We start from the raw sequence: 25,813 nt of genomic DNA on the forward strand, positions 1-25,813 counted from the left end.
TCCATTCAGCTTTCCCTTAACTCTGACCAGTCTCCCTGTCTCAGCCACTGAAAAACACCCACACATTATGATGCTGCCAGCACCATGTTTCACTGTAGGGATGGTATTGGGCAATGCCTAGTTCCTCTAACATTACACTTAGAATTGAGGCCAAAAAGTTATTTCTTGGTTTAATCAGACCAGACAATTTTGTTTCTCATAGTCTGAGTTCTTTAGGTGCTTTTTTGCAATTTTCTGGCCACTCTGCCATAAAGCGCAGATTGATCGAATGCTGCAGTGATGGTTGACCTTCTGGAAGTCTCTCCTATCTGCACACATGATCTTTGGAGCTCAGCCAGAGTTACCATTGAGTTCTTGGTCCCCTCTCTTACCAAGACTCATTTCCCCTGATTACTCAGATTGGTGGGGTGGCCAGCTCTAGTTTTTACCATTTAGGAATTATGGAGGCCACTGTGCACCTGGGAACTTTCAGCATAGCTGAAATTTTATTTGCACCTTTCTCCAGATCCGTGCCTCCACACAATCTGATTTCTACAGATAGTTCTTTCCTACTCATGGCTTGGTTTTTGCTCTGATATGCAGCTGTGAGACCTTTATGTATACGGAGGTTGTCTTTACAAATCATGTCCAATCAACTGAATCTACCGCAGAAGAATTCCAATCAAGATGTAGAAACCTCTCAAAAGAGGATCAAGAGAAATGGGAGCCCCCAGAGCTAAATGTCAAGTGTCATAAAAAAAGGGTCTGAATACTTATGTACATGCAAAATTATAGTTTTTCCTTTTTAATAAATGTGCAAAGGTTTCTAAAATTCTTTTTTCTTTATTTTATTTTTTTATTAAAGAGGATTGACTGCTGATTGATGGGGGAAAACACAATTTTTTATTTTGTTTTATCACAAGACCACAATATAAAAAAAATATATAAAAAGTTAAAGGGTCTAAAGAATTTCCAAATCCATGGTATATTCTGTATATATTTTGGCCAAAGCATAATAAGCCACTTACCACGTCAAGGTCGCCTCTATGGAGTGGTCCCTAACACTAGTTCCTACCTGTTTATGGGCCATGACAGCTTGGCATGCATGCTGACCTGCATTCCCTGGACTTTGTGTGGCTGTCATGGCCCATAAACAGGTAGGAACTAGTGTTAGGGACCACTCCATAGAGACGACCTTGACGTGGTGAGTGGCTTATTACGCTTTGGCCAAAATGTACACCAATGCCTCATCCAGCATAGAGGCAGGGCAGAATGCTGGTTGCAGAGTGCGATCACATTTGTATTTTGCGTTTGTATATGTATTTCGCCATAGTGATGTGCACCTACATACAGGGTTGTGCTGACTCAATCACCCACATATATTCTGTATATACTCTGATTTTCTCTTTTTTCAACAATCATATCATAACCCTATTAATTGTGTTACTTATATATTTTACAGGTCTTCTAATTTTGCTGTTATATTGTGCAAATAATACTGTATATGCAATAACAATAGAGTATTTTGCAATGTACAAGAGACTGTATTTCCTTAAAAAAAAAGCACCAACCCTGTTCATTATTCAAAAAAATAGGAATAAGCCCCCATACAAGCCTTTTTACCTGTTTCTGGACAAAAAGCAAACCCCTTTTCTAACCTTATACAATCCTATTTATGAACATCTATGTCTGCCTCGCTTCAACACGAAATATGAATTTACTTTCAACAGACAAATTTACTAATTTATTTTGAAATGTTCAGTTCTATTTTCCCCAACAATCTTTACCACTTCTCAAGCTACATAATTTACTGCAACTTCTATTGCAACTAACTTGACTGTTTCAATCTTTTTATATAAAAAGTTCAAAAGCATATGACAACTTTCTAAAAGCATATAGTTACTATAAGTGTTATACAGCACATAAGTTTTATAGTCAGAAGATTACTCATGTACGTAATTGAACAAAATGTCAAGATAAGCTACTGTATGCCTAATTTGAAGCAGTTGTACCTTCCATCATTTCAGACTATTAGTGACTGACTCATCCAGGTAATGTTAGCTTAGATACTCCTTTAAAATGAAAATCAAAGTGAGTATTCTTAGCTTTAAGTGAAAGAATTATATTTGTATTCTTTTTCATTTTACCAATATGACTTGGTTTTTCTTTTATTCAAAGGACACCTGCATTAGGTTGGATCACACATGCAGATTTTAATGTAGTTTTTTGAGTGAATCAAAAAAGAAGGAAAAGTATAAAAGAAAGACTTATACTGCAATTCTCTTTTGTATCTGCTCATATGTTTAGCTCAAAATCTGCCACAAAGTTTACATATGCGATTTTAGCCTTACGGTTCCTTCACACACACAATTTTTTAGCGTGTTTTAAATGCTTGCAAAAAACACTATATACTTCAATCATTTTAATATATGAGTGACACGTCACAACTGCGCCCAGTCATTGGCTGCTGAGGTCACATGACCTGTGTCAAACAGGAATTTGACACAGGTAGACTCGAGACCTGCGGCACATAAGGGGGAGCGATAGAACCGAAACCCAGTGGTGGGAATCAGATAAGCTCACCATTGTGGGTCTGGCTGTGCTGCAGAGGACTCTGAAAAAAGCCCAGGAACGTGAACACCTTTAAGGCTTGGTTTCTACATGCCAAAAAAGTGCAATGTGGCCAAACCTCATGCATTGCCAAAATTTTGTAAAGAAGTTATTGGCTGCATGATTTTTACAGATGAAAATGTATTTCACCTGTAAAAACCATGTGGCCAATAACCAGATTACAAAGTTTGATAATTAATGCCACACAGCATACTACCTCTACATGGAGACCCAATCTTAGGACTTCTTTTCTCTTATTTGGGCATTCCTAAGGTCCTTTTAAGCTTACCACCTTGGGCCAACAGTTTTTTTTTTACAGTTTTAGTACCCTTGTGCTTTTTTCAGGTGATATTGAATCTGTCACATTGAATCCTATTAAATCCCTTTTGTCTTTTGCCTTGTTATACCTAGCCAAAGTTTGACACATGAGCCTAAATTTTACCTTATTAAACAGTGTATTAAACAGTGTTTTATTGATGGTCTTGCACTTGTATTACATTAGTTTATCCTACATTTTTGCTTGAGAAATGAATATAATTATATATCATATAGTAAATGTTATTTTATTTAGTAAACAAATTGAAATTATACAATAAAAACCTAAGTATACTCTGAGATATAGAAATTTATAATGTACTATGGCATTGGGTACCACTGTGTCAACCAACAGATTTGACTTTGGGCTAATCCTAAAGGTGCTACTGGTAGTCACCTGGTTTACACTTTTTAACTCCTATACAGGGATTTTGACTGTGTCACAGGTGAGCCACGAGGCCGATACTTCCTTGAGTAGTCCCTGTGTGGTTGTCTGCTGACCTACAGGGGCAAAACTGTAGTTAGGGACAGACTGTGGTCAGGGCAGGCAGAGAACGAGCAGCTTGATAAATAGTCTGAGGTTAGGACAGGCAGCAAAAGGTCAATATGGCAGTCAGATACAGGTCAGCTCAGCAACGGAGGGTCACAATCCAGGAAATCTGTAGAAGTCAGTACGCAGGCAGACAAACCAACAGAGCATACTTCTGCTGGGAACTAGCAAGCTAGGTAACCTATTGGTCAGGCACCTTCCCACTGGGGAAAGTGCCTTATGTACCACAAGGTCGTAGTCTGGTCAAGATTAGGGCATGTGCACTAGTACGGACAGAGGGAGAGTGGGTAGGTTGACAAGCAGGCCATAGTCTGCTTGGAGGGACAGAGCTTCCTCAACAGTCAGACCTGCCAGCAGGGTATGGAGTGTAGGAGTCGGGTCTGCACCATTAGGACCTAAAGTGCCAGAGATGGTGGGCGAGACAACGGCGGCCCTGAGCCAGCACTGCAAAATGCCAATATACTGTAGTATTCTTGAGAATGGGGCCCTGTTTCACACCTCAAGGAAGTGAGCTCTGGCTACAGATCTAATTTCTGTGGGAGTTCTGGAAATAGTCAAGTTCGCATAGATAATGAATGGAGTGACCTGACACATGCTCAACCAGCCGCTCCATTTATTTAGGGGTTGATTCATCCCTATTTTCATGATCACTGGGAGTCCCAGTGCTTAGAACCCCAATGATCTAAATGTTATGCCCTGTCCTGTGGATAGGGGATAACTTGTTGCAACTTGAATAACCCTTTAATTTCACATTATATTCAACAAGATAAAGGATATGTTTTAGAATATTCCACCATATAATGTTTTTTTTCCGAAAGAAGAAATACAGATTTATATTTTAGTTTTTGTTAAGTCTGACACACCAGGAAATTCAGGTAATAGAGATGTTTTTCTTTGCTTTTTTTAAGAGATGTATTGTTGAGAGGTACCATTTCTATTACTGATACAATACAGCTTAAGGCCTCATGCACACGGCCGTTGCCTGGCCATGCCTGTATTTTGGCACGCAAACAGCGTGTCCGCAATACACGGGCATCAGCCGCGTGCAAACCATATCACGGATGCGGAGCCATTAACTTGAATGCAGTCCCCAATGCACGGAACGGCTGTGCATGAGGCCTAACAGTTATATAAATGTCATATAATACTTTTCCAGCAAATTATAGTTCTAGTGACTGATTCTTTTTTTTTTTTATAACCAAACTTGATATTTTAGTTGTTATTTTAGAGACCAAATAACTAAAACTTAAAGGGGTTGTTCCATCTTGCTGTTTCCACAGCAACATTGGACTTAGCATTGGTCCCAGGTGGACGAGCTTATGGAATCAGCCAAGCAGGCTGGCAATCTGCTGTTTGTGCAGCAAGCCCGAGAGAAGCTGGTGAAGAGGATGGGAGTAGTAGTGGCCCTGATAAATTGTGTCCCAGTGTATGCCCTCAGGCTGTTGCTCCTGGGGTTCGGTACAGTGGAAATGTAGATTGGAAAATGAGGCCAGAAGTGAAAGTGTAAGTTTGGAGGCAGGTTGGATGGTTGTCATTTAGCACTTATGAGAGTAGATGTTCACTATCAGGTCTAGACTTGAGCTTTAACTGGCTTAGTAGTAGTCTTGGGTGATGGTTATCTGAGCCATTGTCCCTCACCTTACAGCCATGTCTAATATGTAGGGTTTCAACTGTTCACTCTGCTGTCTGGTTTCTCGAATATCTTCTTGAGGCTGAACAAAGTTGATCTCTCTGGGGAATATTTACCAGGAGCAGTAGCTCTGCAGTGTGCTTCCTTACCTCTCTCAGGTTGCTCTGGAACTTCCCCTCCAGGCAGGAAGCAGAAGCAGCCCACTCCTACAAAGAGGGGAGGAACTGGGTGGTTAGCCCTGTTCTTGCCAACCACCCCTACTGGTACTTACAGCCAAATAACATACAATACATAACATTACATAACTATATAAAATAAAAATATATTTTTTTTAGATACCTCCAGGTCTAGGGTACTGCATTTGTTCTGTTACACTTGCGTAACTCCCATTCATTACAATATGAGTTACAGAAACAGTGGAGGACACATCACCATCAGAACTTGTCCATGAAGCAGTGGAAGAAGGTAGACCAGTGGACCAAGTCCAGATGAGTCTGGTCTTACCTTTCTATTTAACTGGACGCGTCCTAATATATGTCATGAGATAACCAGTTTTTTAAAACATGATTTTGCGTCATGAAGTGCCTATCCTATATGTGTCTGTGTGCAGCCACCCAGGTGAATTGTCATACATTGTGGTAAGTTGTAGCCTGTCAAGGGTTTTGGTAGCATGTATAATTTATGAAATTGGTCTTAGGTGGAACATGACAAAGAGTTCAAAATGTTGTCTTCCAAATTCCAAATTATTGAACTCCAAAGGAGAGCCAGTACTTCACATAAGCTGCATCCAGGGCATAACATTCAGCTAGCCAAAATCCTACTTTGTACTGATTAGGCACAAAGAAATCAAAACAGCTGTCTGCAGATGAATAGTAAGCTTTTTCCTTTGTCATATTAGTAATATGACAGGGAGCTGCACCTCTATGACAGGGAGCTGCGATCAGCGGCAGTTAACCCCTCCGGTGCAGCTCCCTGTCATAGAGGTCGGATGCCGCTATTTGATTCCGGCACCCGCCTCCTGTATTTGTATTAACAGCTCAGTTATCTTCATTGGCCACAGCCCCTCCCCCTGTCCCTCTTCTTATTGGCCGCGGCAGCAGCAGCACAGGGGGAGGGAGAGACTCTTCCACTGCGCTGCTGATAATAAATAATATTATTCTGCGGCGGGCCCCCATCCCGCCCGGGCCCTCGGACCATGCCCGAAGTGCCCGACCGTTCAGTCCGCCCCTGCATATTACAGAGTTTGTTAAAAGTTAGACTGACTCAATTCCAGAAGGTGGCACTAGCAAGTCGTTCTCTGGGAGACAACTTTTTACATGATATTGCAGTGTCCTGCTCGTAGACAGTCGCAAACCACTGCAAAGGGCAAGAACTGCATTTATTTTGTGTTATATGTAATGCAATGTAATGTGTAAAGCTGCTGTTTCTATATAACAGGCTGGATATTCTAGAATAATGCTGTATACTTCATCAGACTAGATGGGGCTGGTATCACCCTCTATATAAGGAGAGGAGTCAGTCAGCATAGTGCAGAGTTTAGTGTTAGTTTAGACTAAACCAGACAGCGCAGTGTTAGAGCAAGCAGAAAGATGTAGCTGACACCCTTAGCCACCCTAGCCAGGTGCTGGCCAGGGGAAGGCCAGAGAGACGGAAAATCATTTACTAGAAGCAGACCAGTGGACAATGAGTGGTATAGAGCAAGTGTGTTGGAGGTAAAGGGTTTACCAGACTAAGCGTGCATTCACACGACCGTATGAATGTGTCCGCATCCGTTCCGCAAATTTGGGTGCAGACTCATTCATTTCAAAGGGGCCGCAAAAGATGCAGACAGCACACCATGTGCTGTCCACATCCATAGTTCTGTTCCCTGGCCCTGCTTAAAAAATAGAGCATGTCCTACAATTGCGGACAAGAATAGGCATTTTCTATTATAGCTGCAGACATGTGCGGTCCACAAAACTCTACGGTCGTGTGAATGTAGACTTATAGACTTAATGGCATTAAGTGACCAGGAGAAGTTTCAGATGCCTGGACACACCTAAACTACAGCTGACCGCATTCCTAAAGCGGATTCATGGATTATATTTCTGTGTGCAAACCATTCAAATAATGGAGCAGATGTGTATTGCCTGCCGCAGGGAGAACCGCCCTGTGGGTTGCTGAAACTGTATGATATGCCCCATGCCCGGATGCTTTATAGGGATAGAGTCGGCCAAGAAAGTTCAGCCATGGGAAATCTACTTTCACAGTAAAAGCAGCCTTTGAATATTGCCTTTAAGGAACATTTGCAATTCTATGACAATTGTGCCTGTAACCTCTACCTCAAAACCGGAGGCTTCAGTAAACAACTGTTTTGTTTTCACCCTGGACTCGCTATTATCTCTTCTTTACACCACAATGTGCTGACGTCACAGGGACCCTACCTCCCACCATAAAACATTACCATCATGGGCATATCCGGCAGGATAACCCCAGCACCAGAGGGTGCCCCAAAGGAAAGAACCTATGTTCCCTTCCCGTCACTGCACGCCGGCCCAGGGAGCTTTAGGAAAACGTGGATACTACTACTGCACCCATCCAGCCACCCATACTCACATGCACCCCTGCGGCCCAGTCACTGCAATATTTTCTCATGAAAAGCTTAGACGGGACAGCCTCTTTAAGGAGAGTCTGTGCCTCTCCTTCTTGTGCAATGTACCATATTATGAATATTTGTTATTTTCCCTCTCCCCCTTCCTTATGTACAGGATGTCACATATCATATATTTTATCTGTACTGCTCTTTGGCTCTCCACCTCTCTCAGGCTACTTTCACACCTGCGTTAGGTGCGGATCCGTCTTGTATCTGCACAGACGGATCCGCACCTATAATGCAAACTATTGTATCCGCTCAGAACGGATCCGTTTGCATTATGAAGAACAAAGTCAAAACGGATCCGTCCTGACTTACATTGAAAGTCAATAGGGGACGGATCCGTTTTCAATTGCACCATATTGTGTCAGTGAAAACGGATCCGCCCCTATTGACTTACATTGTAAGTCTGGACGGATCCGTTTGGCTCCGCATCGCCAGGAGGACACCAAAACGCTGCAAGCTGCATTTTGGTGTCCGCCTCCAGAGCGGAACGGAGGTGGAACTGAGCCAAACTGAGGCATTCTGAACGGATCCTTATCCATTCAGAATGCATTGGGGCTGAACTGATCCGTTTTGAACCGTTTGTGAGATCCCTGAAACGGATCTCACAAACAGAATTCAAAACACCAATGTGAAAGTAGCTTCATTTTGTCTTTGTAAAGTGGCATGAAGGCGACTGTAAATGGAGGCATTGTCTATGAGAGGGAAGAATAATGATAAAAACTGTAGTGATTTACATTAGTTGTATCACCTACAGCAACCTCTTGTGCTACCAAAACAAAGGTGTATCACAGAGCTGTCTATGACATTGAAAATGTAAAATAAAAATTCTGATCTATGATGGCATCATCTAGGGACCATTCAGATGCATATAGGTACTTTTGTGTATTTTTAAAAGCCTATAAAACCCCTTTGAACAATGTACAGGCAACTATAAAAGTTCATATTTAAACTATGTATAAATATAGAAATGACTGATGTGTAAGTAGAGCATAGCAGTTTCATTCACACAGCGTATTCCAAGTTACAAAAAATAAAAAATCTGTCTGAAATCCTCTGGTATTCCATCTCCCACTGTCTTGTAGTTCATATGAAGCCAATTTTCACCAAGAGATTTGAAATGCACATCATAGAAAAAGTGACATGCCACTTTTTAATGCAGAATCTGTTGGCAGTCACTTTCATATTGGCCAACGGAATGGGGCTAATCCAAGTGCTGATCTGCGGCATCACAAACTGCAAACCTGCTGTGTGAAGATGCTCTTAGTGTTTTATTGTATACTGTATATATTTTTATTTTAACTATGCTTTTGATAATACATGAGTCGAAACTTTTATGAGTCTAAGTACTTTTATCTTTTATTTTACTTAGTTGCTTATTCAGAACGTGAGCACTCAGAAAACACTTGTCCTCTTGGATTCTTCCCTTGTGGTAATATCACAAAGTGCCTTCCCCAGTTTATGCACTGCAATGGAGTGGATGAGTGTGGAAATCAAGCCGATGAAGATAATTGTGGTAGGTCAGAGATGGTTTTCTAATATTTCATGCATGTGATATGTCTGCTCATCCTGTGTCATTCCCTTCTTACTTTATCTTCCTTACAGCATGTTGAAGCTGATGTTCTTGTTGTACGGCTACTATTAGTGGAGCTGTAAATCAGAGCATGTTATATAGGCTTTTGTAAATTATACTGTGTGTGCAGCATATGCAGTGTACCACAGAAGGTCTGTGCTGCAATATCCTCAAAGAGGGCCTGTCACCTCTCCTGACATGTCTGCATTCCCCATGTAATAACAATTCTGGAGCATCCATTCCTACGACTATAAGTTGTGAACTTCCTCTATTCCTTCTGTACATTTATGAACGTATTGCAAGCAGTCTGCAATAAGGATCCGGCTGGGTATTACCAATTGGGGGTTGTCCCTGCTTTGACACTATCTAATCAATACTGTTAGAGACAGATTCTGCAGGTCTTCCCCCTCCCCAACTGGAAACACCAATCTGGACCTTGTTTGCAGACTGCTGGCAATGTATTTAAAACTTCCTAGTAGTAATAATAGAGAAATGGCACAATATAGAATCATCAGAGTAGCAGTGTCCCAGGAATAAAAGTAGGTGCTAAAACAGGCTTGTCAGGAGAGGTAACAGGTCCTCTTTAAGAAAAATGATACTTAGTTATGCCAGGTACAGGACCTGGCAGGGAGAAGCATGAAAGAGCTTCAAGGAACACCAAAGACATAAATCATGCCCCCTTGGTCTCTTAACTATCTATGACCTAGTGTACCGGTTTTCACAGTGGTGTTCTTTAAATGATCTATACTTAGAAGTGCACAATGGGAAATAATGCATTACTTATTTTCTTCATTTCTCTGAAGTTACAATTTAACAACTGTGGGAATTAGCTCTAGCTGTAAGCAAAATATGATCAAATGCAGTCAGAAACAGTGACAGAAGTCTATTTCAAACATGGTTTGGCCTGTTCTTTATTTTACTGTGCAAAATAAACATATAGGGGAACATTTATCAAGACCGGCGTTTTCTTCACCAGCCTTGATTCCCCCTGCACAATCTGGAGGATGCACCAAATTTGCAGAGGTACAGGCCTCTCATAGATTTGGCGCAGCCTCCGGCTTGCCATGCGACATACTAGCTGCCATAGATTTCTGTCTTTATTCATGCTACAAAACTGGCGTGAGTAAAGATAAATGTGTTGATCCTGCTGGCCCCACCCCCTCCCATCCTCATGATGCCCCTTTTTATCGCCACTTCAGAAAAGTGTGGGGAAGGGGGAAAAGTTTCAAACTTTGCAGCAAATATGCAGACAAAATGTATGACATTGTGATGCCACTGTTGTGGCATAAATAACATAAATAAATGCTCATCATAGCCTTTACATTCACGTTCAAACCACAAATAAACCACTGCTCGCCGTAGCACTAACTAATCATGTAATTTTTCCTGATTATACAAGTGGCTTACTACCAACCACTCGTACACAATTATATTAACGTCTTTCATCTCGCCACAAGAGCAAATGTCCTATTTAAAGCTTGCAATCAGAGTGAGAGTCTCCTCAGACAGGTTCTGCCTCCTCAGATGGCTTTCTTTCTCCAGTGCATATATTGCACCTAACTAGCTTAGTAATGAGCTGGACTGTGTTACAAAGAAAACTTATGGTGGTCAGGAAGGGAACACAAGGCCCCTCTACCAACATGCCTATCATTCCATAACAATCTAGACCTGAAAGATTCAGACCCGAACGATCCAGACCCGAAAACATAACCAAAGCCCTTAGCAAACATAGAAGCAATGATGTGACATAGCAAGCTTTTAATACAACTTAGGACACTTCATCAGGCATCAGCCTTAATATATAACATAGTGTATGAAGAAACACGAGAGAGAGCGAGAGAGAGCAAAGACATTCTGTAATAAATGGACATTTGAAAAGAGAATATCATAAAGAGCTTGGAGATTGACTTATTAATTGTCTTACAGATGAGGCTGACTTCACACTTCAGTTATTTGGTCAGCTGTAGTGATGGATGAAAATCGGCCGGGACGGTTCGCAAACGCGAAAGCGCATTTGCGATCAAATGTTCGTGAACCGCGCCTTCGCGGTGGGCCCCATTGACTTTAATGGCAGGCGAACCTGAAAAACCTTCAGGTCATACAGTACAGACCAAAAGTTTGGACACACCTTCTCATTCAAAGAGTTTTCTTTATTTTCATGACTATGAAAATTGTAGATTCACACTGAAGGCATCAAAACTATGAATTAACACATGTGGAATTATATACATAACAAACAAGTGTGAAACAACTGAAAATATGTCATATTCTAGGTTCTTCAAAGTAGCCACCTTTTGCTTTGATTACTGCTTTGCACACTCTTGGCATTCTCTTCATGAGTTTCAAGAGGTAGTCCCCTGAAATGGTTTTCACTTCACAGGTGTGCCCTGTCAGGTTTAATAAGTGGGATTTCTTGCCTTATAAATGGGGTTGGGACCATCAGTTGCGTTGAGGAGAAGTCAGGTGGATACACAGCTGATAGTCCTACTGAATAGACTGTTAGAATTTGTATTATGGCAAGAAAAAAGCAGCTACGTAAAGAAAAACGAGTGGCCATCATTACTTTAAGAAATGAAGGTCAGTCAGTCAGCCGAAAAATTGGGAAAACGTTCAAAGTAAGGGCTATTTGACCATGAAGGAGAGTGATGGGGTGCTGCGCCAGATGACCTGGCCTCCACAGTCACCGGACCTGAACCCAATCGAGATGGTTTGCGGTGAGCTGGACCGCAGAGTGAAGGCAAAAGGGCCAACAAGTGCTAAGCATCTCTGGGAACTCCTTCAAGACTGTTGGAAAACCATTTCAGGGGACTACCTCTTGAAGCTCATCAAGAGAATGCCAAGAGTGTGCAAAGCAGTAATCAAAGCAAAAGGTGGCTACTTTGAAGAACCTAGAATATGACATATTTTCAGTTGTTTCACACTTGTTTGTTATGTATATAATTCCACATGTGTTAATTCATAGTTTTGATGCCTTCATAGTCATGAAAATCAAGAAAACTCTTTGAATGAGAAGGTGTATCCAAACTTTTGGTCTGTACTGTATGTGCAGCCACCAAATACTTACAAGAAGTGGACAAATAGTCCCACAACATGGAAAGTGACATACCAGAGGGGAGTCATTGGCAAAAATTCCCACAAAAACATGTATTTTAATCAGGTGCCATTTTTATGCATGTTAAAGGGAAACTCTCAAAAATGCGCCCTGCTGCAGCCTAGAAAAATTATATTTTAGGCCGCTGGAGTACAGGCCCCGAAAATTAGGCATTCACCTGACAGAAAAGAACTTGTGATGATGCGGCTTTAGGTATATTAGACGGTCACTGAATAAAATTTTTACTGTAGCCCACTGGAATATAGGCCCCAAAAATTTGGCATTCACCTGACAGAAAAGAACTTGTGATGATGTGGCTGGAGGTACATTAGGCGGTCACTGGAAATATTTTGTACTGTTGGCCAGTACAGGCCACAAAAATTAGGCCTTCACCTGACATAAAAGAACTTGTGATTATGTGGCTGGAGGTACATTAGGCGGTCATTGGACACAAATTTTACTGTAGGCCAGTACAGGCCCCAAAAATTAGGCATTCACCTGACAGAAAAGAACTTGTGATTATGTGGCTGGAGGTACATTAAGCAGTCACTGGATAAAAAATTTACTGTAGGCCATTGGAGTAGAGGCCCCAAAAATTAAGCATTCACCTGACAGAAAAGGCCTTTTCACAGAAGGGCCATTCTTTGTTCTGTGTGCTGGCGGATATGTGTGGGCTGGCATGAGGAAATTCAATTACACGTGGTTGTCACTGGTTTTGTATTCCTCAGAGATCCATGCCTTATTCATATTTAGAAATGTTAGGTAGTGCACACTGTTGTGAGCTAGGCAAGTGCGCTTATCGGTCAAGATCCCCCCTGCTGCGCTGAACGTCCTATCGGACAGGACACTTGACGAGGGGCAAGCCAAGAATTCCATGGCAAATTGTGCCAGCTCTGACCACAGTTCAAGCCTGCACACCCAGTAATCCAGGGGTTCCTCGTTTCTCAGAGCATCCACATTGGCCGTTAACCCGATGTAGTCGGACACCTGTCAGTCTAGGCCTTCCCTGAGGCTGGATGCGTAGAGCGACTGTCGATGGGTTGGCTGCAAGAATGATCTGATATCCGAAGTGACCAACACATATTCAAACCGCACTCTTCTTGTAAGCGTGGTAGCATTGGTACCCGCACCTGTTTCGCTGTGGGTGGAAACTCCTCTGCCAGCGCCCGCATCTCTCGCAGCAAGGCCTGGAAATGCAGCATTCTGACAGCCCTCTGTGATGCTGGTAACATGTCCGCCATTTTGTGATTGTACTGAGGTCTAAGTATGTTGCCACCCAGTACTGGTCCTTGCCCTTTATGCTTTTTATACAGGGGTCCCTCTTCAAACACTGGAGCATGAAGCCCCCCATTTGCACTAAATTGGAAGTGGTGGAGCGCCCTGGCTCCTGCTCATCGCCCAGGAGAATGTCGTCCTTGGTCTCATCCCCCCAGCCACGGACAACACCAGGGATCCCCAAAAAGTTTAAAGTTCCCCTCAAAGCCTGCTCTTCTTGCTCCTCCTCCTCCCCCCAGACACCATCCCCCTCTGACTCTAGCCTCCCCTGGGAATTTATTCAGCATTGTGACTTCCTCATCTTCTAGCTCCTGCTCCTCGATGGCTTGCTCAATGACACAACGCAATGCACGCTCTAGAAAGAAGGCGTAAGGTATGATGTCACTGATGGCGCCATGGCTGCGACTGACCAGATTGGTGATCTTATCAATTGGCCGCAGAAGTCTGCTTGCATAGCGCATGAGTAGCCACTGGCGCAGTGAAAAGAAACCAAGCTCCCAGAACCTGTCCTGATGCAGAGTTCGTACAGGTAGTCATTAATAGCACGTTGCTGCTGGAGCAGCCTATCAAGCATATACAAGGTAGAGTTCCAGCGCATCGGGCTGTCACAAATCAGATGCCTGACGGGCAGGTGGTGTCGCGGCTGAACGTCAGCAAGGCAAGCCATGACCGTGTAAGATCTTCTAAAAGGGCCAGAGATTTTCCTGACCTGCCGCAAGACGTCCTGGACCCCGGGGTATTTGGCAACTAATCACTGCATGACTAAGTTCAGGACGTGTGCCATGCACGGCACATGTGTCATTTTGCCCTGTTTCAGCGCGCTCAGCAGATTGGCACCATTGTCGCACACCACTTTACCAACTGTCAAATTGAGCGGGGTTCGCCACTGATCGGCCTGTGACCGCAGAGCTGAAAGCAGTGTAGGACCGGTGTGGCTCTTGGCTTCCAGGCAAGACAGCTGTAACACAGCATGGCAACGTCTCACCTGGCACGTCAAATAGGTTCTGGGGAGCTTGGGGGGCGCAGTGAAAGAGGCGGTAACAATGGAAAAGGCAAAGTCCGCCGAGGAGACAGAGGATGGAGTAGGAGGAGTAGAAGAAGAGGCAGGCCTGCATGCAATCCGTGGAGGTAATACCAAATCCACACTGGAGCCACGGGTTACATGCGTGACGGCCGTCAGAAGGTTCACCCAGTGGGCAGTAAAAGTTATGTACCATCCCTTCCCGTGTTTGTTAGACCACGTGTCAGTGGTCACCTGCCGCTGAACGTGGCCATATAGCTTTGGGATGCCCTTCTGGGAGAAAGATTTCATTCCGGGGACCTTCCATTGTGGTGTGCCAATGGCCACAAATTTTCTAAAGGCTTCCGAGTCCACCAGTTTATATGGCAGTAGTTGGCAGGCTAGCAGTTCCGACAAGCCAGCAGTCAGCCGTTGGGCAAGAGGGTTATCCGGCATTATCATCTTTTTAAGCTCGAACATTGGGCCACGGAAGCCTGCCTTCTGCCAGATGAATACGGCGGCGGCACGGTGAAAGGGGGACTGGAGGACAAATGGGAGGAGAGAGGAGAAGAGGCAGGTCATGGAGCGCCGGGATTGTGGCTTTGTGGGTTCTGACGGCATTGCTCCCACTGGGAGCAGGTATATCAAACTCCTTAATCAGTATTTTGTGGAAGCAGGTATATCGCAGTCCTCAATCAGTATTTTCTGGAAGCAGGTATATCAAACCCCTTAATCAATGTTTTGAGGAAGCAGATATCTTGCAGGCCTCAATAAAAATTTTGTAGAAACTGGCATATCAATCCCCTTAATCAGTATTTTGTGGAAACAGTTATATTGCAGGCATCAATCAATATTTTTTGGAAACAGGTATATCAAACCCCTTAATCAGTATTTTGTGGAAGCAGGTATATCGCAGGCCTCAATTAATATTTGATGGAAAAAGGTATATCAAACCCCTTAATTAGTATTTTGTGGAAGGAGGTATATCGAAGACCTCAATAAATATTTGGCTAAAACAGGTATATCAAACCTCTTAATCAATATTTTGTGGAAGCAGATATATTGCAGGCCTCAATCAATATTTGGTGGAAACTGGTATATCAATCCCCTTAATCAGTATTTTGTGGAAACAGTTATATCATAGGCCTCAATCAATATTTGGTGGAAACAGGTATAACAAACCCCTTAATCAGTATTTTCTAGAAGCAGGTATCTCGTAGGCCTCAATCAATATTTAGTGGAAGCAGGAATATCAATCCCCTTAATCAGTATTTTGTTGAAGCAAGTATATCGCAGGCCTCAATCAATATTTGTTGAAAGCAAGTATATCAATCCCCTTAATCAGCATTTTGTGGAAGCAGGTATATCGCAGCCCTCAATTAGTCTTTTGTGGAAGCAGGTTTATCAAACCCCTTAATCAGTATTTTGTGGAAGCAGGTATATCACAGTCCTCAATCAGTATTTGGTGGAGGCAGGCATATCAAACCCCTATATCAGTATTTTCTGGAAGCAGGTATATCAAACCCCTTAATCAATATTTTGTGGAAGCAGTTATCTTTCAGGCCTCAATTAATATTTGGTGGAAACAGGTATATCAATCCCCTTAATAAGTATTTTGTGGAAGCAGGTATATTGCAGCCCTCAATTAGTCTTTTGTGGAAGCAGGTATATCAAACCCCTTAATCAGTATTTTGTGGAAGCAGGTATATCGCAGGCCTCAATCAATATTTGGTGGAAGCAGGTATATCAATCCCATTAATCAGCATTTTGTGGAAGCAGGTATATCAAACCCCTTAATCAGTATTTTGTGGAAACAGGTATCTCGCAGGCCTCAATCAATATTTGGTGGAAACAGGTATATCGAACCCCTTAATCAGTATTATGTGGAAGCAGGAATATCGCAGGCCTCAATCAATATTTTGTGGAAACTGGTATATCGAATCCCTTAATCAGTATTTTGTGGAGGTATATATATCGCAGGCCTCAATCAATATTTGGTGGAAACAGGTATATTGAGCCCCTTAATCAGTATTTTGTAGAAGCAGGTTTATCATAGCTCTCAATCAGAATTTTGTGGAAGCTGGAATATCAAACCCCTTAATCAGTATTTTGTGGAAGCAGGTATATTGCAGCCCTCAATCAGTATTTGGTGGAAGCAGGCATATCAAACCCCATAATCAGTATTTTATGGAAACAGGTATCTCGCAGGCCTCAATCAATATTTGGTGGAAACAGGTATATCGAACCCCTTAATCAGTATTATGTGTAAGCAGGTATATCGTAGCCCTCAATAAGCATTTTGTGGAAGCAGGTATATCCAATCCCCTTAATTAGTATTTTGTAGAAGCAGGTATATCATAGCTCTCAATCCGAATTTTGTGAAACTGGTATATCAAACCCCTTAATCAGTATTTTGTGGAAGCAGGTATATCGCAGGCCTCAATCAATATTTGGTGGAAGCAAATATATCAATCCCCTTAATCAGTATTTTGTGGAAGCAGGTATATCGCAGGCCTCCATTAATATTTGGTGGAAGCAAGTATATCAATCCCCTTAATCAGTATTTTGTGGAAGCAGGTATATCGCAACCCTCAATCAATATTTGGTGATAACAGGTATATCGAAACCCCTTAATCCGTAGTTTGTGGAAGCAGGCATATCGCAGCCCCTAATCAGTATTTTGTAGAAGTAGGGATATCAAACCCCTTAATCAGTATTTTGTGGAAGCAGGAATATCGTAGGCCTCAATCAATATTTGGTGAAAGCAAGTATATCAATCCCCTTAATCAGTATTTTGTGGAAGCAGGTATATCGCAAACCTCAATCAATATTTGGTGATAACAGGTATATGGAAACCCCTTAATCAGTATTTGGTGGAAGCAGGCATATCAAACCCTCTAATCAGTATTTTCTGGAAGGAGGTATATCGAAGACCTCAATAAATATTTGGCTAAAACAGGTATATAAAACCTCTTAATCAATATTTTGTGGAAGCAGATATCTTGCAGGCCTCAATCAATATTTGATGGAAACTGGTATATCAATCCCGTTAATCAGTATTTTGTGGAAACAGTTATATCATAGGTAGAGTTGAGCGAACACCTGGATGTTCGGGTTCGAGAAGTTTGGCCGAACTTCCCGGAAATGTTCGGGTTCGGGATCCGAACCCGATCCGAACTTCGTCCCGAACCCGAACCCCATTGAAGTCAATGGGGACCCGAACTTTTGGGCACTAAAAAGGCTGTAAAACAGCCCAGGAAAGAGCTAGAGGGCTGCAAAAGGCAGCAACATGTAGGTAAATCCCCTGCAAACAAATGTGGATAGGGAAATGAAAAAAAATAAATAAATAAATGAACCAATATCAATAGGACAGAGGTCCCATAGCAGAGAATCTGGCTTCACGTCAGCAGAGAATCAGTCTCTTCATGCCATAGCAAAGAATCTGGCTTCATGTCAGCAGAGAATCAGTCTCTTCATGCCATAGCAGAGAATCTGGCTTCATTTCAGCGCAGAATCAGTCTTCATGTCATAGCAGAGAATCAGGCTTCACGTCACCCACCACTGGAACAGGCCACTGTCACACATTTAGGCCCCGGCACCCAGGCAGAGGAGAGAGGTCCCGTAACAGAGAATCTGGCCTGATGTCAGCGCAGAATCTGTCTTCCTGTCATAGCAGAGAATCAGGCTTCACGTCACCCACCACTGGAACAGGCCACTGTCACACATTTAGGCCCCGGCACCCAGGCAGAGGAGAGAGGTCCCGTAACAGAGAATCTGGCCTTATGTCAGCGCAGAATCTGTATTCATGTCATAGCAGAGAATCAGGCTTCACGTCACCCACCACTGGAACAGGCCACTGTCACACATTTAGGCCCAGGCACCCAGGCAGAGGAGAGAGGTCCCGTAACAGAGAATCTGGCCTTATGTCAGCGCAGAATCTGTCTTCATGTCATAGCAGAGAATCAGGCTTCACGTCACCCACCACTGGAACAGGCCACTGTCACACATTTAGGCCCCGGCACCCAGGCAGAGGAGAGAGGTCCCGTAACAGAGAATCTGGCCTTATGTCAGCGCAGAATCTGTCTTCATGTCATAGCAGAGAATCAGGCTTCACGTCACCCACCACTGGAACAGGCCACTGTCACACATTTAGGCCCAGGCACCCAGGCAGAGGAGAGAGGTCCCGTAACAGAGAATCTGGCCTTATGTCAGCGCAGAATCTGTATTCATGTCATAGCAGAGAATCAGGCTTCACGTCACCCACCACTGGAACAGGCCACTGTCACATATTTAGGCCCAGGCACCCAGGCAGAGGAGAGAGGTCGCGTAACAGAGAATCTGGCTTCATGTCAGCACAGAATAAGTCTTCATGTCATAGCAGAGAATCAGGCTTCACGTCACCCACCACTGGAACAGGCCACTGTCACACATTTAGGCCCCGGCACCCAGACAGAGGAGAGGTTCATTCAACTTTGGGTTGCCCCGCAATATAATGGTAAAATGAAATTAAAAATAGTATTGAATGAGGAAGTGCCCTGGAGTAGAATAATATATTGTTAAGGGGAGGTAGTTAATATCTAATCTGCACAAGGGATGGACAGGTCCTGTGGGATCCATGCCTGGTTCATTTTTATGAAAGTCAGCTTGTCCACATTGGCTGTAGACAGGCGGCTGCGTTTGTCTGTAATGACGCCCCCTGCCGTGCTGAATACACGTTCAGACAAAACGCTGGCCGCCGGGCAGGCCAGCACCTCCAAGGCATAAAAGGCTAGCTCTGGCCACGTGGACAATTTGGAGACCCAGAAGTTGAATGGGGCCGAACCATCAGTCAGTATGTGGAGGGGTGTGCACAGGTACTGTTCCACCATGTTATTGAAATGTTGCCTCCTGCTAACACGTTCCGTATCAGGTGGTGGTGCAGTTAGCTGTGGCGTGGTGACAAAACTTTTTCACATCTCTGCCATGCTAACCCTTCCCTCAGAGGAGCTGGCCGTGACACAGCTGCGTTGGCGACCTCTTGCTCCTCCTCTGCCTTCGCCTTGGGCTTCCACTGGTTCCCCTGTGACATTTAGGAATGCTCTAAGTAGCGCGTCTACCAACGTGCGCTTGTACTCGCGCATCTTCCTATCACGCTCCAGTGTAGGAAGTAAGGTGGGCACATTGTCTTTGTACCGGGGATCCAGCAGGGTGGCAACCCAGTATTCCGCACACGTTAAAATGTGGGCAACTCTGCTGTCGTTGCGCAGGCACTGCAGCATGTAGTCGCTCATGTGTGCCAGGCTGCCCAGAGGTAAGGACAAACTGTCCTCTGTGGGAGGCGTATCGTCATCTTCCTGTGTTTCCCCCCAGCCACGCACCAGTGATGGGCCCGAGCTGCTTTGGGTGCCACCCCGCTGTGAACATGCTTCATCCTCATCCTCCTCCACCTCCTCCTCATCCTCGTCCTCCTCGTCCTCCAGTAGTGGGCCCTGTCTGGCCACATTTGTACCTGGCCTCTGGTGTTGCAAAAAACCTCCCTCTGAGTCACTTTGAAGAGACTGGCCTGAAAGTGCTAAAAATGACCCTCCTCTTCCTCCTGGGCCACCTCCTCTTCCATCATCGCCCTAAGTGTTTTCTCAAGGAGACATAGAAGTGGTATTGTAACGCTGATAACGGCGTCATCGCTACTGGCCATGTTGGTGGAGTACTCGAAACAGCGCAACAGGGTACACAGGTCTTGCATGGAGGCCTAGTCATTGGTGGTGAAGTGTGTCTGATCCGCAGTGCGACTGACCCGTGCGTGCTGCAGCTGAAACTTCACTATGGCCTGCTGCTGCTCGCACAGTCTGTCCAGCATATGCAAGGTGGAGTTCCACCTGGTGGGTACGTCGCATATGAGGCGGTGAGCGGGGAGGCCGAAGTTACGCTGTAGCGCAGACAGGCGAGCAGCGGCAGGGTGTGAACGCCGGAAGCGCGAACAGACGGCCCGCACTTTATGCAGCAGCTCTGACATGTCGGGGTAGTTGCGAATGAACTTCTGCACCACCAAATTCAGCACATGCGCCAGGCAAGGGATGTGCGTCAAACCGGCTAGTCCCAGAGCTGCAACGAGATTTCGCCCATTATCGCATACCACCAGGCCGGGCTTGAGGCTCACCGGCAGCAACCACTCGTCGGTCTGTTGTTCTATACCCCGCCACAACTCCTGTGCGGTGTGGGGCCTGTCCCCCAAACATATGAGTTTCAGAATGGCCTGCTGACGTTTACCCCGTCCTGTGCTGAAGTTGGTGGTGAAGGTGTGTGGCTGACTGGATGAGCAGGTGGAAGAAGAGGAGGAGGAAGCTGAGTAGTAGGAGGAGGAGATAGGAGGCAAAGAATGTTGCCCTGCGATCCTTGGCGGCGGAAGGACGTGCGCCAAACAGCTCTCCGCCTGGGGCCCAGCCGCCACTACATTTACCCAGTGTGCAGTTAGGGAGATATAGCGTCCCTGGCCGTGCTTACTGGTCCACGTATCTGTGGTTAGGTGGACCTTGCCACAGATGGCGTTGCGCAGTGCACACTTGATTTTATCGGACACTTGTTTGTGCAGGGAAGGCACGGCTCTCTTGGAGAAGTAGTGGCGGCTGGGAACAACATACTGTGGGACAGCAAGTGACATGAGCTGTTTGAAGCTGTGTGTGTCCACCAGCCTAAATGACAGCATTTCATAGGCCAGTAGTTTAGAAATGCTGGCATTCAGGGCCAGGGATCAAGGGTGGCTAGGTGGGAATTTACGCTTTCTCTCAAATGTTTGTGAGATGGAGAGCTGAACGCTGCCGTGTGACATGGTTGAGATGCTTGGTGACGCAGGTGGTGGTGTTGGTGGTACATCCCATGTTTGCTGGGCGGCAGGTGCCAACGTTCCTCCAGAGGCGGAGGAAGAGGCCGAGGCGGCGGCAGCAGCAGAAGAGGCCGAGGCGGCAGCAGCAGAAGAGGCCGAGGCGGCAGCAGCAGAAGAGGTAGCAGGGGGAGCCTGAGTGACTTCCTTGTTTTTAAGGTGTTTACTCCACTGCAGTTCATGCTTTGCATGCAGGTGCCTGGTCATGCAGGTTGTGCTAAGGTTCAGAACGTTAATGCCTCGCTTCAGGCTCTGATGGCACAGCGTGCAAACCACTCGGGTCTTGTCGTCAGCACATTGTTTGAAGAAGTGCCATGCCAGGGAACTCCTTGAAGCTGCCTTTGGGGTGCTCGGTCCCAGATGGCGGCGGTCAGTAGCAGGCGGAGTCTCTTGGCGGCGGGTGTTCTGATTTTGCCCACTGCTCCCTCTTTTGCTACGCTGTTGGCTCGGTCTCACCACTGCCTCTTCCTCCGAACTGTGAAAGTCAGTGGCACGACCTTCATTCCATGTGGGGTCTAGGACCTCATCGTCCCCTGCATCGTCTTCCACCCAGTCTTGATCCCTGACCTCCTGTTCAGTCTGCACACTGCAGAAAGACGCAGCAGTTGGCACCTGTGTTTCGTCATCATCAGAGACTCCCTGAACAGTGTTTTGTGGAAGCAGGTATATCACAGGCCTCAATCAATATTTGGTGGAAACAGATATATCTAACCCCTTAATCAGTATTTTGTGGAAGCAGGTATATAATTGCCCTCAATCAGTATTTTGTGGAAGCAGGTATATCAAACCCCTAAATCAATATTTTGTGGAAGCATGTATATCGCAGGCCTCAATCAATATTTCGTGGAAACAGATATATCTAACCCCTTAATCAGTATTTTGTGGAAGCAGGTATATAATTGCCCTCAATCAGTATTTTGTGGAAGCAGGCTTATCGCAACCCTTAATAAATATTTGGTGGAAACAGGTATATCAATCCCCTTAATCATTATTTTGTGGAAGCAGGTATATCGCAAGCCTCGATCAATATTTGGTGGCAAACCAGTATATCAAACACCTTAATCATTATTTTGTGGAAGCAGGTATATCAAAGGCCTCAATCAATATTTGGTGGAAGCAGGTAAATCAATCCCATTAATCATTATTGTGTGGAAGCAGGTATATCGCAGCCCTCAATCAATATTTGGTGGGAACACATATATCAAACCCCTTAATCGGTATTTTGTGGAAGCAGGTATATCGCAGCCAACAATCAGTATTTTGTGGAAGCAGGTATATCTAGCCCCTTAATCAGTATTTTTTGGAAGCCGGTATATCGCAGGCCTCAATCAATTTTTGGTGGAAGCAGGTATATCAATCCCCTGAATCAGTATTTTGTGGAAGCAGATATATCACAGGCCTCAATAAATTTTTGGTGGAAGCAGGTATATTAATCATCTAATCTTTATTTTGTGGAAGCAGGTATATCGCAGGCCTCAATCAATATTTGGTGGAAACAGGTATATCAAACTCCTTAATCAGTATTTTGTGGAAGCAGGTATATCGCAGCCAACAATTAGTATTTTGTGGAAGCAGGTATATCTAGCCCCTTAATCAGTATTTTTTGGAAGCCTTTAAGAAGCAGGTATATCGCAGGCCTCAATCAATATTTGGTGGAAACAGGTATATCAAACTCCTTAATCAGGATTTTGTGGAAGCAAGTATATCATAGGCCTCCATCAGTATTAGTGTTGGGCACGAATATTCGAATCTCAAATTTTTGTCGCAAATAACGCCACTTCGAGAATTTGCGAAGATTTAGAATATAGTGCTATATATTCGTATTCACGAATATTCTGCTTCTCGCTTGTGGGCCAATGAGAAGGCTGCAATGTCTTTGAGATTAGAAACATCCCTAGCAACCAATAGGAAAGTTTCCTACCCCTTACTATATAAGAACTTTTCCAGCAGCCATTTTCTGCAGTTTTTTGCAGTTCTGATAGAGACAGTAATTTCATTGCTGTGCTCTGTGCTTTGCTGTGTCATTACATTATATAGTTAGTTAGTTAGTTAGTTAGTTAGCTTATATATATATAATACAGATAGTTAGTGGGAGATAGTCAGTGTAGGTTAGATAGTGATATAGTGTAGCTGATAGGTTCCAGTGTAGGGTGTTAGGTAGTGTGATAGGTTCTGCTGTCTATACATACATGCTGCAGACATAGTGCTGTGATGTCACAATTTCACAGCAATACTTAGTGCACCAATCAGTAATATGTAGTCAGACCTGCTAAAATGTGAAGTTGCACATATTGCTCCAAAATATGTGCATCATTAATTGCCAATTTGCGCAATCGCGAATATATTGGAGCATGGTGCCCCCACTATCTTTGGAGCAAACTCTTAGATCTTGTGCCATAAATCTTTGGGACAAATTCAGTCCTGTGTTTAGTGTCTCAAAAAGTGTTAATGTATTTATATTAAATTATATTATATTTATATTCCCACATTCTTCTGGCTCTTTGAAATTGCTTTTTAATATGACTACTTTCATGTGTTCTTTATTGTGTCCTGGGCTACAATAATGTTTAAAGAGGAAAAATGTTCCTTTTCCTCTTTAAAGGGGTTTTCCAAGACTTGTATACCGATGACCTGTCCTCAAGTTGGGCCATCAGTATCTGATCGGTTAGGGTCCGACACCTATGATTCCCACCGATGGCTGTTAGAGAAGGCATAGGTGCTCACAGTAGCTTTGCGGTCTTCTTTCAGCTTTGCCTAGGCCATGTGATACCAAGCACAGCCACTGTACAATCTAATGTTGCGAGAGCTGGTGCCTGTTGGACACCCACCAATCAGATACTGATGACCTAAACATAGGATAGGTCATCAATTAAAAAAAATCTCAGAAAACCCCTTAGGGCTCGTTTACACAAACATATTTTGCGTTCAGTATACGGGCCGTTTTCTGCGTTCCGCATACGGTCCGTATACGGAACCATTCATTTCAATGGGTCCGCAAAAGAAGCGGACAGCACTCTGTGTGCTGTCCGCATCCGTTGCTCTGTTCCGTGGCCCCGCAAAAATTATGAGTCCTGTCCTATTCTTGTCCGTTTGGCGGACAAGAATAGGCATTTCTATAATGGTCCTCCTGTTCTGTTCCGCAAATTGCAGAAGGCACACGGACAGCATCCGTTTTTTGCTAATCCGCAATTTGCAGACCACAATGGCACGGTCGTGTGAACGAGCCCTTAAACTGTGTGGTGATGAGACCTTATCCTTGCTTTAAGTTTCTGTCCTGTTTCTCCAACAAAAAGACCCCCAGCAGGACATTTAGATCAGATAATCAGGTATACAACATTTTAGACCATGTCAATTTCCAAGGGAATTCATAATCTTGCTATGCGTTGGGGATCCGGATCTTGTCTGTCATCATTACATGGGAACAGCATTTGTATCTCCTTGCATTGCAAATAAATAATATACATACAATACACCGTTTATAATGAACTGGCTACCACAATACATTCAATACCTAAAAAAAAATCACAAACTTAGATTTCAAAGTGCAATGCATATGAACTAGATGCATCCCTAAAGTGCTGACGTGCCTAGGTGCTATGAATTTTTTTTCATGTTACTATGGTGTACACAGGTGCCACTGTTCCGAGCGTACCAGAATTGGCTGCTTGTGGGAGCGATTTGAGTCATGTGACAGTATGGCTATTCAGTTTCTTGTGGGTGTAAATGTTTCCATTGTGTTTGTATCGGTTCCCTGTTCAGTATGGCAGGGGTTAATTGCCTCTTGCTTGCTGTGCATTTTTGTGTGGCTTGTAGTGGTTAATGCCTCTTTCTGTTCATGTGCACCTTCATGTGTTTTGGGCTAATGAGCTCAGCTATATGTTCTGTCTGTTTATTCCGCCCTTTGCTGAGCAACAGCAACAGTTCCTGCTGTTCTGTTCTGCCTGCGCAGTCCATGCCATTCTATATGTCTATTCTGTGTCCGTTGTTGTGTGTCGCCTGACTCAGCCTGTGTACCTGCTGTAATATGTCTCCATGCTTGTCTGGTCTCAGTTTAGTTCTGTCTGTGTTTTAGTCATCTACTCTTGTATTTTAATTTCCTGGCTGCCTGTGTTTAGTTTGCTATCTGGACTCCTAAGACCTGTATTATGTTTTAGTGCCTGTTCAGACTGTGCCTTGTATTTTGGTGTGTTTTTTTTGTTCCTGAGCCTCCAGGTGCTTGAGTTCCCAAGTCCAAGGGTCAGCTGTCAAGTATACCCAGACCATCCCAGGAGGTTGAAGTCTAGTTGCTAACCTGCAGTC

At 44.1% G+C, this 25,813-nt stretch overlaps 1 protein-coding gene across 1 annotated transcript in view; it reads left to right on the forward strand.

Moving 5' to 3' along the window:
• Positions 1 to 25,813, forward strand: part of RXFP1 (relaxin family peptide receptor 1) — a 476,211-nt gene that overhangs the window by 140,018 nt on the left and 310,380 nt on the right. The window contains exon 2 of the mRNA XM_040418599.1: positions 9,092 to 9,235. Coding sequence (XP_040274533.1) covers positions 9,092 to 9,235 — 144 coding nt within the window. The remainder of the gene's footprint in view (positions 1 to 9,091; positions 9,236 to 25,813) is intronic.

The sequence above is a fragment of the Bufo bufo genome, chromosome 2 (genome assembly GCF_905171765.1).
Source record: "Bufo bufo chromosome 2, aBufBuf1.1, whole genome shotgun sequence".
Lineage (NCBI taxonomy): Eukaryota > Metazoa > Chordata > Amphibia > Anura > Bufonidae > Bufo > Bufo bufo.